General features: G+C 46.7%; 1 protein-coding gene across 3 annotated transcripts in view; it reads left to right on the top strand.

Moving 5' to 3' along the window:
* Nucleotides 1–14,231, top strand: part of LOC111157460 (ataxin 10) — a 159,086-nt gene that overhangs the window by 130,513 nt on the left and 14,342 nt on the right. For all 3 annotated transcript variants that reach the window (XM_022518878.1, XM_022518879.1, XM_022518877.1), the window contains one exon: nucleotides 931–994. In XM_022518878.1, the coding sequence (XP_022374586.1) occupies nucleotides 931–994 (64 nt within the window). The remainder of the gene's footprint in view (nucleotides 1–930; nucleotides 995–14,231) is intronic.

The raw sequence follows: 14,231 nt of genomic DNA, 5'->3' as shown, positions 1-14,231 counted from the left end.
ATGCTTAATGACTGAGCCACACAGGCACCCCTGCTTTTCCTATTCTTATCTTGGAAAAACAGTCCACTTACTAGTACTACTAAACTATGATAAACTCCAGTCCATTTATGGTCTATCCTGGTGAACAGTATTAGGAAGAGATACACTTTTTCATCCTTATATGGCTGTCCAGTTGCCCCAACATTTTTGAGGAAAGGTAAGAAGAAAAAGAGTGTATCCCTTTTTGTTTATCTGTTTTTAAATATTTCTGAGTTGGTGGAGGTGTTTCAGATACAGGTTCCCCCCGATAAGCAAAAGTAGAGTGTTCCTCTGAAGCCTCATAAACCAAGAGGGCAGAAAGCAAAGAAGCAATTACCTTTAATTTACATGGAAAAATTTTTGAGCATTTTCATTCCCAAAAAATAACCTACCAAATAACACCTAAAACCTAAAAATAACACTAACATGTCATAAAAGCAGGAATGATACAGTGAGTATGCAGCCCACGTAAAGTAGAAATTGTGCCTGTACACCAGCGTGTAACTTAGCGTGTAACTTAGCAGGAGGACGGTGAGCACACGGCTAGGCCAAGAGGAAGTGATGAGGGGTGTTGGGCTGAGTCATTAGAGATTGGGGTGGTGGGAGGTACAGGAGACCAGGCCGTAGCAGGGGAGGGGAGGAGGGTCCCCTGTTAACTGACATCTCATCATCATCTGAATCCTTTAGGGCAGGCTGGTCACTACGGTCTACACCTCCCGTGTCTGCCTGCCTCACCACCAAGGTCACGTTTAGAACTCTGCTGTGGCTGATGGGGCAGGCTTGAAATATAACAGGATGCGGTTACATCGCGGCAGCGAGTGAGGAAACACAAAGGAGGAACCAGTGCTCCGTCCTCTCCACCATGACCCAAGGTTTTGTCCGTGTATAAATTTGCCTTTCCTTTCTCTGCAGGTCAGTGAGCTGGACGGCATCCCCTTGATCCTGGACAGCTGCAGCATCGACGACAGTAACCCCTGTATCCTTGCACGGGAGGCGGGAGCATCGTCCCCAGTCGGGGCGCTGGGCTCACTGGGTGTGCGGCCGCTGGCCTTCTCGTGTGCTTGTGCCTCAGAACTAAGCCATTTTCTCAAAGTTCGTGTGCTGGAATATCAGTCCTGCAGTCTATGCGGGGTAACGAGTGGGAGTGGTCAAGGTCAGGGGGACATTCTAAACCAGTCTTCTCCTCACAAGTGCTTTAAAATTGGGGGCGTGGGGAGCGCTCGTCCACGGTCCCCCTGTGTGCGGCAGCGCGTCAATGTCACCTTTCCAAACCGTGCATATTTGTAAATGTGAAGACTTTGGGTTTTGTTTTTATGTTTTTGTTTTTGTTATGCTCTAGGCAGTCTGAGTATGCAGTCTTTTGGGAAAAACCATCTTCACGATGGTCTAGTGACAGACGTGAGGGGCACTTGGAGGCCCCAGGAATGGGGAGAAACATTTCAGTGGCACCAAGTACCCATTTTGGACAGGTTCTGCCCTGTGACCCTCTGGTACTGAAGCTGGGCGCTCCGGTTCTTGCCGCTGCCTGGGTGACCCCCTTGTTGGAGGGCGCACAGGGAACCTGCTTATTCCAAGCCCAGGTCACCCACTGGCACTGTAGGAAACTGATCACAGAACAGTGACGAGGACCTCAGCGGGTTCAGGTTTGAGAGTTATTCTGGTAAGTTCCAGACCTCCCTGGTGACCGCCGGACTCAGTCCAGTCCCTCGCCCTGACCTCTGCGTGCCCCTGCGTCAGTTGCACGTGTTTGGGGAGGATGGTGATGAGAACGTGGAGAGCGTAAGCCCCGGAGAGGCGGTGAGCAGCCCAGCCTAGAACTGAGAAGCCGGGGGAGGGGGGCACTTAACAAACACCCCCCACTGTGGTTTCTGTCAAGAAGAGAAAAGGAGCTGATGGAAATCACGTATTTAAAGTGTGTAGATGGAGACATGCTCATTATTGTGCTAAAGATACCGTCATTTGTCTGATGAGCAATAGAAGAAAATCTCTGGATCTAAAGAGCACAACAGTTTATAAGCCCAGTCAGGAAAAGACGAACAGCCCCAGAAGACTCTTCTCCGAGTGAAGCAGAGTTGGCTCACTACATCGCGTTAGTCAGGCGCGACAGGCTCTGTGCCTCACAGGGCTTTGGAATTTGTCATAGCTCCCTAAACAAGGAAGGGAAAAGGGAAATGCTTTGGCTCCCAGGGAAGCAGTACGAGAAGGCTCAAGCGCATTCATAGTGGGTGCGCTTCCTGATGGAAAGGATGAATTATGTGAAAAAAGAAATTCACCCACAGTTCCATGTTCCCCGAATTAACCTCCAGGGAATGAAGGTTTTGATCACTGGTCTTTGGCTCTGACAGGCTGTTGCACACAGCACGTTATGGCCATACAGACCAGCCGCCCGTGGCTCATGCTGGCAGAGTCTCTTTGGCCTCCTTGTCAGTAATTCCCTCCTTTCCAGAAACATTCCCCGAACTCTTCCTGGGTTCCTGCATGTCACCTCATTTAATTCTCCAGCTTCGAGAAGCAGGTCCTGTCGTCATCGTCACCCCTGTCTTGTAGATGAGGATGTCCACCGAGAGAGTCTCAGGGGCTCGTCCTACAGATCTGACCCAGAACGTAAGCTTGGTGTGTGCCTGGTTCTTAGCTGCTCCCCTGTCCTGCCTCATGAGTCCCAGGGAAGGGACAGAACATATCCATGGAAACCACAGTAACTGTTCATGTAACAGAGAAGTCGCTCAGCATGTATATGGTCAAGCTATATATAACTAGTTTTTACAGTGATAATTAATGAAGAATTTCAAGACCCCAGAATATTCTTTAAATTGTCAACAAAAGTTAAAATATGACATAGTTTAGTATGACGCATATTCATTAATTCTTTGGAGTTTTATTAAAGCCTACCATGTTAGAAAGGCCTATCAAGTATGCATAATAAGATAAGAGATAGCGTACTGAAATACCAGAGCAAAGGGAAATGATGGTTGGAACGGTCAAAGATGAAGCAGCACTAGAGCCCAGGGAGTCAGTCTTCAGATGTGAGCCATAAATAAGAACCTGGCCTTCCAGGTAGCCGGCGTGAAAGGGACATGATACAGATTACGGAATGAAACGCTCCATTGGGACTTTGTGTGTGCGTGTGTGTGTGCATGTGCATTTGTGTGTGTGTGCACGCACTGCACACGTACAGAAACCGTGCTTGATCAAATCTCTTGCCCATGTTTTTTCATTGGGTTTTCTCTCTGTAATTTATTTGTAATAGATCTTTGTATGTTCTAAATAGAAGTTCTTAGTCAACTACATGTTTGCTAATGTTTTGTTTCTCCCGTTCTGTGACTTATCTTGCCATTCTCTTTATAGTTTATTTTAATTAACAGAAGTTCTTAACTTTTAGTCAAATTTATCACTTTTCCTTTAGGATTAGTTCTTTGGGTACGTATCTTATTAAAGAAATATTTTCTAGCCATGAGGTCGTGATGATAATCTGTATTATCCTCTGAACGCTTGACAGTTTTACTTTCTATATTTAGGTCTGTAATTCACTTTGAGTTGATTTTTGAGTATAGTGTTTATTAGGGGGTCTATTTTTATATTTTTCTATATGGACACACAATCGTTTCAGCTCAGTTGTTGAAAAGAACATGCATTGTTAGCTGTAGTGCCGTCTTTATCCTAAGTGTCCAAATGTGTGTGGGTCTGAATTTGGAGTCTGTTTTCTTTTCTGTTGATCTCTTTGTCTAGCCTTACACAAATATTATATTCTTTAAGTGCTATCACTTTCTAACCAGGCTCAGTATTAGGTCAGTCTTTCCAACATGTCTCTTCTTTTTGAGGAGTGTTATGGCTATTTTTGATCACTTGTTTTTTCACATAAAAGTTTTAGAATCAGCTTGTCAAATTCCACACATTCGTGCTTATGTGTTTACGTGCACATACATGTACGTACACACATGAAATCAACCAACAAAAACCAGTTTAACCAACAAAAATGATTTAAATCCACACATATTGAGTTATTCTTTGAAACTGCGTTGACTAAAATCAGTTTGGTGAAAATTGACATCTAATCAATACTGTCTTCCAGTCCATGAATATGGTATGTCCATCCATTTATTAGGATTCTTAATTTTAAGCTTCTATCCTTTTCTGTGTATTTTATAGCTCCATCGCATAGATTTAGATGTCTGTTATTTTTGGTACCATACCTTTAAAGTGTTTTCTAATTTCCATTATGGTTTCTTCTTAGACCCCTGGATTGTGTAGAAATAGATTTCTTAAAATCTGTACAAATAGAACTTTTCTAATTCTCTTTTGGAGATTGATTTCTAACATAAATGTGTTATGATCAAAGAATACCTGCTTTTCTGTCCTGTGAAATTTATTGAGACTTGCTTTATGACCCAGTATTCAATCCTTTTTTTGCGACCTTTCTATGTGTCCTTGAAAAGCACATTTCTCCAGTAGAGGGGAGCAGCATTTTATCCACATACATTAGGTCAAGTTTGTGAAATTTTTGTATTTTTACTGATATTTTTGTCCATTTTGGTTTATCAGTTACAGGGAGTTTTAAAATATCAGTCTGTGGTTATAGATTTGTTTCCCTCTTAGTTGCATAAATTTTCCCTTCGTATGTTTTGAGGCAATGTTATTAGATAAAGGTGTATGGCAGGTTTTGAGATATGTTCTTGTCATTATGAATTGAACCTCTTTATCTTTAAAAATACTTGTTACCTGATATTAATATAGCTCCTCTAACTAGCTTTTGGTTGGAATATATGGGGTATAACATTTTCAACCCTTTTATTTTCAACTTCTCTGCATCAGAGTTGTTTCTTGTAAACAGCATGTAGTTGGGTTTTTTTCTTTAATCTAGTTTGACAATCTCTGCCTTTTAGCTGTTGCATTTAGCCCATTTATATTTAATATAATCACCAGCTATTTATATTAAAGCCTTTCTGTCTTTCCTATTTTTTTCTTTTTCTCTCTTTCTTGCTTTCTTTTAGATTATTTTGTTTAATTCAGTTTTTATCTTTTTCTAGTTTAAATGTTCTTTATTTTTTTTGTTCTGTTAATACCCGGGAAAATTACAGTATGCATCATTAACTAAGGAAATGTTTGTCTGCTGTTTCTCAAACCTTTACCCCCCTCCCAGGACCATTGAGTGGAACCAACTTACATGCTGCTGTTGTTACACACTTTAATTCTATTTTTAAACCCCACAATATCTGTTCATTTAGATCTGTCCACATATTTACTGCTTTCCCTGCCCTTCACTCCTTGTATCTCTGTTTGTCCAAGTGGGATCATCTCCCTTCTGCCTGAAATCTTTAGAATTTCCTTTAAAGTGGGGCCACTGGTGAGGAAGTAGTTGAGTTTGTTTGAAAATGTATGCCTGATACCACCATTTTGTCGGGAGAGCTGCAGGATCTCTCCATTTTAACGTGTGTACTTTGACTTCGTTCCCTTATTTCCAGTGCGGTATCTGGTGTCCTCCATGCCAGAGTATCTCTGTTGTATCCTTGTCATTGATTAATGAATCTTCTAATCTTCTATTGAGATAGAGAAGGGAGACCTAGAGGTACACATGTGTTTTAATTTTGCAAACAGGCCTTCTGTTTTCATTTTGACCTTTACCTTCCATTAAAGAGGTACATGGGGGCACCAACATCTGAGCTTTGGGGGATTCTGCAGGGCAGAATGTTTCTCTCATTGCCAGCTTAGAATCAACTTTCTTGGGTTTTGCTGAGTTACACAGCCATAAGCCATGGCCTTGCCCGTTACTTCTTTTCTGTCTGCCTTTCAGCATCTTAAAATTTTTTGGTGCTTTAGGGTTTGTGTCTTTAAAAACTCCAGTGGGTCTTCAGAAGGGCGTGTTGGGCTTCATCATTTGCTTACTGTCGCCAGTCTTCACCTGTTGCCAGAATCAATGGTACTTTGTTCTCATCGTGTTAACACTCAGTTCAAAAGAATTAATCACTTCCTCCTTGACATACTGCTTCTTTCTTGGCTTTCATGATAGTACCTTCTATAGGTTTTCTTTATGTCTTTCTGGATCCTTCTTCTCTGAGTCCTTTGTTGCCTCCTCTTTTCTACAACTCGTAAATGTTGGAGCAGTCCTGGACATTGGCAGAGCTCAGGAGTGCTTGCCTCACTCTGCATCTTCTCCCTAAGGAATCCTACCCATTTATTCCTTAAATTCACTCCATGTTTACTGAATACCTTTTACGTGCCACACACTCTCTGGGCCCCCAGAATGACAGGGAATCCTGTGGGGAGGCTACTGCAGTCGTCCAGGCAAGAGGTGAGAGTGACTTGGACCAGTCTGGTTACCATGGAGGTGGTGACATGGAGTTGTATTCTGGGTATCTCGTGGCTTTAAAGATCTCTTCTCCTGTGGTTCCCAAACTCAGTCTCTAGACAAAGCTGTCTTCTGAGTGTCTGACAAATTTCTAATGCCCTGTGTAACATTTGCTTGTATGTCTTACCGATACTCCAAAACTGGCATGTCCAAAGCCGAACTATTAATATCCCCATAAAACCATCCCCTCTTTCTCGGTGATTGGGGAAATACCTCCATCCATCCAGTTGCTCAGGTCAGAAATCTGGGAGCCACTTGTGATGCTATTTCTTTTTATTCCCCTGCCTCTAAGGTATGCACACTCTCGTCACCCTGGTCTGGGTCAGTGATGGCTTCTCAGCTCCTATTCTCCTCCTTCCCTTGGGGTGTTCAGGAGATAAGGGTTCCCCATTCATTCAGTGTCATCTTTTAAAACCGAAACAAGATCCTTCCTCCCTGTCTCTTGACTCTCCCTGCCCCCACACCATCTCTCGCAAATGTGCCCGATTTACAGAATCTCCAGCACTGCCCATTGTACTTAGAGTAAGCCAGAGTCTCTAGCACATCCTGGAAGGTCCCTTAGGACTAGCCCCTGCCTGCCTCGCATTTTTATCCAGAGCTCTTCTTCCCTTTTGCAGCACCCTGACCCACACTTCCATTTTTGTCTCTCAGATGTGCCTGATGGTCACCTCGGGCAGTCACCCGCACTGACCTCTCCACTGAACTCCCGTCCCCTGGTCCTGTCCTCCTTGGGCTGCCTTCAGTCCCTTCCTCAGCAAAGCGTTCCTGGAGCTCAGTAAGGTCAGGTCACCCCTCCTAGAACCTGCTCTGTCAGCTTATCACGGTCCGTCAATAAATACTCGTCATGCATTACATCTCCGTTCTCCTGGGCCAGGTTCTTTGAGGGCAGGGACCATTTTTCTGTTTCTTGCCTCAGTATAACATGCCGCTGTCTGGCACATAGTAAACTTCTAATAAATACTTAGTTGAATGAGTGAAACAGCGAACAGATAGCAGCTGGCGAGGGTGTACGTGTGGTTCGTTGGCGGGAGCAAGGGTGGTTGGAAGCACAAGAGAAATCTCTCCCATGGATTCTGCGATTCTTTGGTGAATTAATGAGCTCCGTTCGGCAGTGATGTTATTTCAGATGTATTTGGTTGTGCCCCATCTTCTGATTAATGCCAGCCAAGTTTTTCTTGGGCTTTAATTTCAGTATTTTGTGACAGAAAAAGATAGATCTTTTGGAGTATGCTTAGACCAGGAATCATGCTGACGCGAGCTATCAGTTAACCAAAACCCCCCACGCTCCGATCACTGGGTCAGCTGGTCATGCCCACGTACGTAACCGTCCTCCGTGGGCTGGGGATGAGGGCATGTGACACCTGTGGGGTCCGGGCTCCTTCCCCAGAGGAAATCTGCAGTTGGGACCCTGTGAGACCTACACCTTCTTGGCCACCCTTGCGGATTGGGAACCCCAGGCTGGCTGTCCTATCAGAGCAAACCCCACCCCACCCCCCCGCTGGCTAGGAACCTCGGAGTGCGGCTCCATTTCTTGGTGTTAGGTTCTGGAGGCCAGTGGGGATTTCCAGGTTTAGGGAGACAGCACGTCATAGGGGTGTTTAGCAGGGAAGGACTGCCCTCCGCTCGCTGCTGCTACTCCAGAGGCACAGGCCCAGCCCCGGCCCAGCTGTCCACTCGCCCGCTCACTTGTGGGTCACCCACAGTAATGACACGGTAGGAGATGCCGTCGGAAAATCCCCACTCCGCTGCCGCACAGCCTGTTTCGTATTTGTCAGTTCACTGTGGCAAGTGGGATTTTATGTTGTTGTTTCCAAATAGAAACCGCCCGAGCTTTATTTGAAATGTTTTTCTTTCATCCTTTTTTGATCTGTGTTTTCATCAGTTGTCCTTGATGTGGGTTTCTTGTTTTGTTTTGTTTTGATTGGAGGGGGAGGGGGCAGGCACCGAATGAGAGTCCAAACAGGGTTTTTTTCCCCTGTTCTTTTCTCTCTCTCTCCCCCCACTTCTCTCTTCCTTTTTTTTTTTTTTAATTTTTAATTTTTTTTTTAATTTTCAGCATGGAGACATCTCATTTGTAAGTTTTACTTGCGTACAGAAATGTAGCAGTTTACAGGAATGATAAGCGATGGTGTTTTTCCCAGTGACCCTGTGTAAAGGAAGTGTGGCATGATGACAGGCGCAGAGGCCCCAGGGGCGGGGAGACACACCCAGATTCTGCTCCCCTAAAATGGGCCTGACCCCCCTAGGGTCATCATGTTTGTAAAGTGCCCATCATGTGGTTTTTTGACAAATAGATGTTCTCATACACCCTATTAAAGCTGTTAATTCCTATGAGAAAGGTGAGTTTTCATCTGTGATTGTGCTGTGAATCAGTGGTAGGACTCAAATCATCATGACAATAAAAGTCCGATCACAGAATAGGGTAGGGAATCCAGAAACAGATTCCCACATACACAACAGAGGCCCCCCTACAGCTCATCAAGAAAAGGATGGTCTTTTCCATAAATGGGACTGGATTAATTCAGTTTCCATAATGGGGGAAAAATAACCAGCTACCCACCTCTCATTCCTCACACATGTTAACTCAAAAAGAACCACAGACCTCCGTGTGAAAGGTAGAACAGGAGTTCCCACAGGGCATCATAGGAGAGCATGGTTATTAGACTTGGGTAGGCAAAGATTTCTTAAGACACAAAAATTGTAACCCAGAACTGCGTGCTGTAAGAGAAAGACTTTGCAAAGGGATTTACTTTGCAGGTATCTCCCAGAGGACTTCTGTTTTAGTATGTAAAAGGGCTTCTACAAAAGGTAATTCAGGTTTCAGAAGTGGACAGAAGACTCATGGCATTTCGGGAAAGACAAAATCCAAATGACCAGTAAATGCAGAAAGAGGCCGGCATCGCCAGTCGTCAGGGAAATGGAAATGGGCCCCATGATGAGAAACCCGCCAGAGTGGCTGATAAGAAGGGCCACCAGTAGCGAGCGATGGCGAGGATATGGAACAAGCTGATGAGGACGGAAACTGCAATAATCCCTTTGGAAAACTTTCTAGCGGAGTCTGCCGACACGAGACCCACGCACCTGCCCTGTGAGCCAGCTCCCCACTCCCAGCGTGTCTCTCAGAAGATGGGCAAGAGCGCCCACGTGGCAGGATTCGTAAGGGCCCCGAAGTGGAAACATCCCAGATACTCATCAGTTGTAGAAGGGGTAAAAGAATTGTGTTAACTCTTTCCCTCTAGAAAAGCTTCTGGTGGGATCGGTGTCGTCTTGCTTCTTCTCTATTTCTGAGTCCCCAGCATTAAACAGCTGACAGACAGTCGGTGACACTCTGTTCCGTGGTCGAGCTGACAGTTAAACGCTAGAAAAACTCGGCATGCTGCTTTAGTTTCAAAAGGTAGTCTTCTGGTTTGGCTTCCCAGTGATCTAATTCAGTTTTTTAAAGCCTCTCATTGGTGCCCATACCACTCACCTCATGCGTTTGAAGATGTCAAACCAAGTGTTTCTTCCCAAGCAAAGCAAACAAGTGCACATACACGGGCCCGCAGGTTAGCGGAGGCCTCCCGGGGGCCCTGGGCGTGAGCCAAGCCCGGGGCTGAGGACTGGACAAGGCGCTGGTGCCACTCCCAGGCGTCTGAGAGTGTAACACGCTGCCTCCAGTGCCCCCCCCAACACACACACACACACACACACACACACGGATGCATCTAAATGGAACCATTCAGAGTGAAAGGGGAAGAAGTCCTGTTTGTGTGGCTTCTATGGTATCCTAGCAACTGATTCCCCAGTGCCCGGAGCTGATGGCTGGAGGAGTCCCTGCACGGTTATGAATGAGGCTTTCACAAAAGTGGACCAGTTTCCTCATTCAGGTGTTTTGGCAAATGGACTGTTCTAAAAGGCGACTCAAACACTTGAAGTTGCCCTCCGTCAGGTCGCGTTACTTAGCATCTAGTGATGTGCTTCAGTTTCCTTCCATCTTGCAAATCAGAGGCTGGAGGTGACAGGTCATCAGTGCACTATCTGCATCCAGCGGGCCGAGGAGCGGCGCCGCGGTTTCAGCTGCCTGTCCTTGGGTTTTGTCTTGCTAAGCCTGGTTTGCCGCGTTCTTCCCGGTCGCGGAGGCCAGGATGCGTCGGGCTCTCCTGTATGTGCTAGACTTGAACTAAGAGCAAGGTGGCTTGAGGTTTATCCTCACTGAAGTTAGGAAGTGGGAGTCCGTCGTTCCCCGTGGTGAGGTGCCCAGTGTAGACTGTGTCCCCTACAAGCAGCCTCCTGCCCCTTGCACTCTCTCAGCCTGGGCAGTGACCCGGGCAGCGCTGCCACCACCACACTGAAAGCTGGTGCCTTGGAAGCCCCTTTCCCAGACTGTCACATCAGCCACCTGGCCTTGCGATGACCCAGTTTATTTCTCAGTAGTTACTATTAATGTTTAAATAAGACCACATAAAATTCTTTTGAAAACAGAAACAACACTTTATGTAGATATTTACTGCCCTTAATTCTTAATCTGAGGGGTCCTGCACCTTGTGGCCGATTGATCTAACATTGCCGTCCAGTGAGCGTCCTTCAGGGAAAGGATGTCCCTGGGAACACGTATTAGACATTCTCACGTAAATAGTTCCTCCGTGCTAGTCTTCCGTGGTGGTTGTGAGTTTGTTAGCCCACAAAGGTATTTTTAATTTTGAAACAACATGAAATAATTTTTCATGTCATTTTTTTTTCCTGGGTTTTTGTTTTTTTTTTTTTGAAGATAACATTTTCTTAGAGCAGTTTTAGGTTTGCAACAACACTGAGAGGACAGTACAGAGATTTCCTCTGTTCCCGTCCCCACACGTGCACGGCCTCCTTTGTGATCAGCGCTGCCCGGCAGGGTGGGACACTTGCTGCAGTTGGAGACCGACTGCGGACACATCACTCTCACCCACAGGCCATCAATTACATGAGGACACCCTTCTGGGGTCCTGCGTTCTGAGCCTGGACAAATGTGTAATGACGTGTGTCCACCGTTGTAATACACGGAGTGTCCTCACTGCCCGCAAAACCGTCTGCTCTCTGCCCGTTCGTCCCTCCCCACCAACACCCATCTTTTTTTTTAATCTGGAGGTCTTTCAGAATGGCCTGGGAAAGTCGGAATGACACAGTACATGGCCTCTCAGATCGGCTTCTTTCACTTGCTGCTCAGGTGTCCTCGAGACTTCTCAGGTGTGACGGCTCGTTGCTTTTTAAGTGCTGAATAGTATCCCATTGTCTGCATGGACCAGAGACTTGTTTCTCAGAATCGCTCTGACAGTCTGTCTGCACCTTGGTCGTCCTGCACATGTCCCCGATGTCTGTCTCTACAGGATGTCGTAGAGCTTTAGTAATTCTTTGCATTTCAGGACATTTATATCTGCCATATAGATTAGACCATAAAGAAATGTCTGAAACATCAGCCTAAACCTCACACATGTGACAGTTTCCTTCAAACGCATCCTCTTGTGGGGCTGCACTCCCAGTCCAGAGAACCCGTCCGCACGGAGCAGTTTGCACTGCTTTCGAAAGCGTACGCTGTGAAGTTTACCAGTCACCAGGAGAGCCATTGATTGATTGAATGTCATCTCTGTGCCCAATGTAGTACTCAAACTTGTGACCCAAGAGTAAGAGTCTCATGCTTTCCTGAGTCAGCGAGGCACCCCACGAAGAAACCTTTTCTTTTTTGTGCTCTGTAATAAACCGCCTCTCTGTCCGCAGATGGCATTACCAAGAGGCATCGCCGGCAGATCGCATGTGACAGAGCCCTGGGGCATTTGTTAGGCACAGTGGCCCCGAAGGATGAAGGTCCGCCTCCAGAAGATCTAGTGACTTGAGAACCTGCTGATGCCAGCAAATGAAGGGTCTTGGGCAGTTCCTGATGCATGATCGGTGCCTAAGCCCCAGTAGAAGTAGTAGTAGTGGTGGTAGTATTTAGCTTAATGTATTTTCTTGCAAAGTTAATTGTTTGCCAGTTTTTCTTTCTGCATTCCCTTTCTTTATTAAAAAGAGCAGTGACACTTGGGTGTGTTTAGGATGTTAACAAATGAATTTTTTAAGTTGTTGGATTTAAATAACATTGCTACAGGGACCGTGTATTCTGTAAAACACTTGAGAGATTGGGTTGCCAAAGTTTGGCAGAGAGAAACGTGTTCCAGGTAACCCTGACTAATGTCAGTATTTTTGCCTAAAATGACCTCGGTCAGATTTAGCAGTGACAGACGAGGGTCTGGTCCAAACATCGGTGTACCGCAGCCAGCCCTGTACCGTTAAATAGTCACTCTGGCTCTTTTCTTTTGACATCCTCAGTCTTAGCAGGAAGTGTTGTGTTCTCGGTGCCACTTATTTTTCTAGAACCATCTGATTAAAAAAAAACAAACAAAAACAAAAACGAAAACCAAACAAACCCGACTGAGTGAGTGTTTTGAGTCTCTGAAGGAACGAGCTCAGGGAGCAGCCGGCCTGTAAGTCCTTGTCGACTCCGTGAAGGAAGCTGTGTGCTCAGCTCCCGCTCAGAGGCCCATGGGAAAGGCACTTTCCAGGCGGGAGTGGCGGGTGGGACGGAGGAGAGCTGAACCAGGGACCCCGCATCCCGAGCTCTTTGTGTCCTCTGCAGACCACTTAGAGGACATACAGGGCCTGCTTCCTGCGCGGAGTCGACTGCCTCACGGGCGAGGCGTGCTGGTGACAGGGAGAGGGAGGCCTCCGTTCGCTCGGGCTTTCTTAGCCCCGTGGTTTGGTGGACCTGCATTCACCCCTTTGCTTGGACACTGGCACAGATCTGGAAGACGGAAAAAGGAAGCTAGGTTGCAGATCCCCTTTCCCCATCTTAACCGGCCTCTGGCCTGCTGCACATCCTCTCCGAGGCAGAGGCGAAGTGCTCTTGGCCCCGGGGAGCAGGCGTTGTGTTGTGGGTTGTGAGTCCCGGCCACCCCGAGAAACCTGCCAGCTCCCAGCCCAACAATGGCCATTGGTTTCTGTGCGCTGCCAGGAGAGGCTCTTTGAGGAGTGGACAGACCTTTTCTTCAGGGTTAACTGAGTACAACTGAAAACAGGCCCTGTGCTGTGAAAAAGCCTCATGGGTGGACGGAAGCCAGCCCAGAGCAGAAATAGGAGACGGCCCGCAGTTGGGCAGCAGGGACCTAGCCCTGCACCAGAGACTTTTCACATGACCGCGCTGAGCCTCACTTTTACAAGAGATGCTTGTCTTTGAGTTTGGTTCGCGGCCGAATTTCTCGTTCTTACAGAAGCTCACAGAATGATGACTTTGTCAGATGTGGATAAAGATCCACACTTTCTGGGTGAGGATAGGAAAAGCCTAAAAAAAGTCAACACATTTTCCCCGTTTTGGGGGGTTTTTTTTTTTGAGAGAAATCAGATTTTGTCAGAATCAAAATGACTTCTTTCTCTTCTAAAGCACTTCTAGAAGCCAGCCCCCTCTTATTCAGGCATTTCTTCTGTGTGTAATCAGGAAGCACCAGGAAATCCTAACAGGTTTTCGAGAAGGAAACTTCCCACCGGGCTGCGGGAGCACCGACGCCCGCGCACTGCCGTTCGGTCGCTGAGACGGTAGAACCCGCGGGACTCGGAAGGTTGGGGTGTCAGCGGCAGTTCCTGCTACTGGCTAGTTGGCGGACGCACACACCTTTAGTCCCAGTTCAGCTGTCATGCTGTGTTCGAGACTGTTCTACCTTGACACAGAAGGTGCTTACCGAAAAGTGGGAAGAGTATATAGGCACCGCTCGGAAAAGATTGTGAAGCCGGCGTGTGCGGAACCAGCTCCCGGGCGCGGACAGAGTCGTGGCCCGGCTGTGCCGAGCCCGCCGCCGCGTCCGCCCTTCCCCGGCGGGCTCGCCTCCCGGCG

The sequence above is a fragment of the Enhydra lutris genome, unplaced genomic scaffold, assembly GCF_002288905.1.
Source record: "Enhydra lutris kenyoni isolate GAN:26980312 unplaced genomic scaffold, ASM228890v2 scaffoldscaffold55, whole genome shotgun sequence".
In the NCBI taxonomy this organism is placed as follows: Eukaryota; Metazoa; Chordata; class Mammalia; order Carnivora; family Mustelidae; genus Enhydra; species Enhydra lutris.
This window is presented reverse-complemented; position numbering and strand designations above follow the sequence as displayed.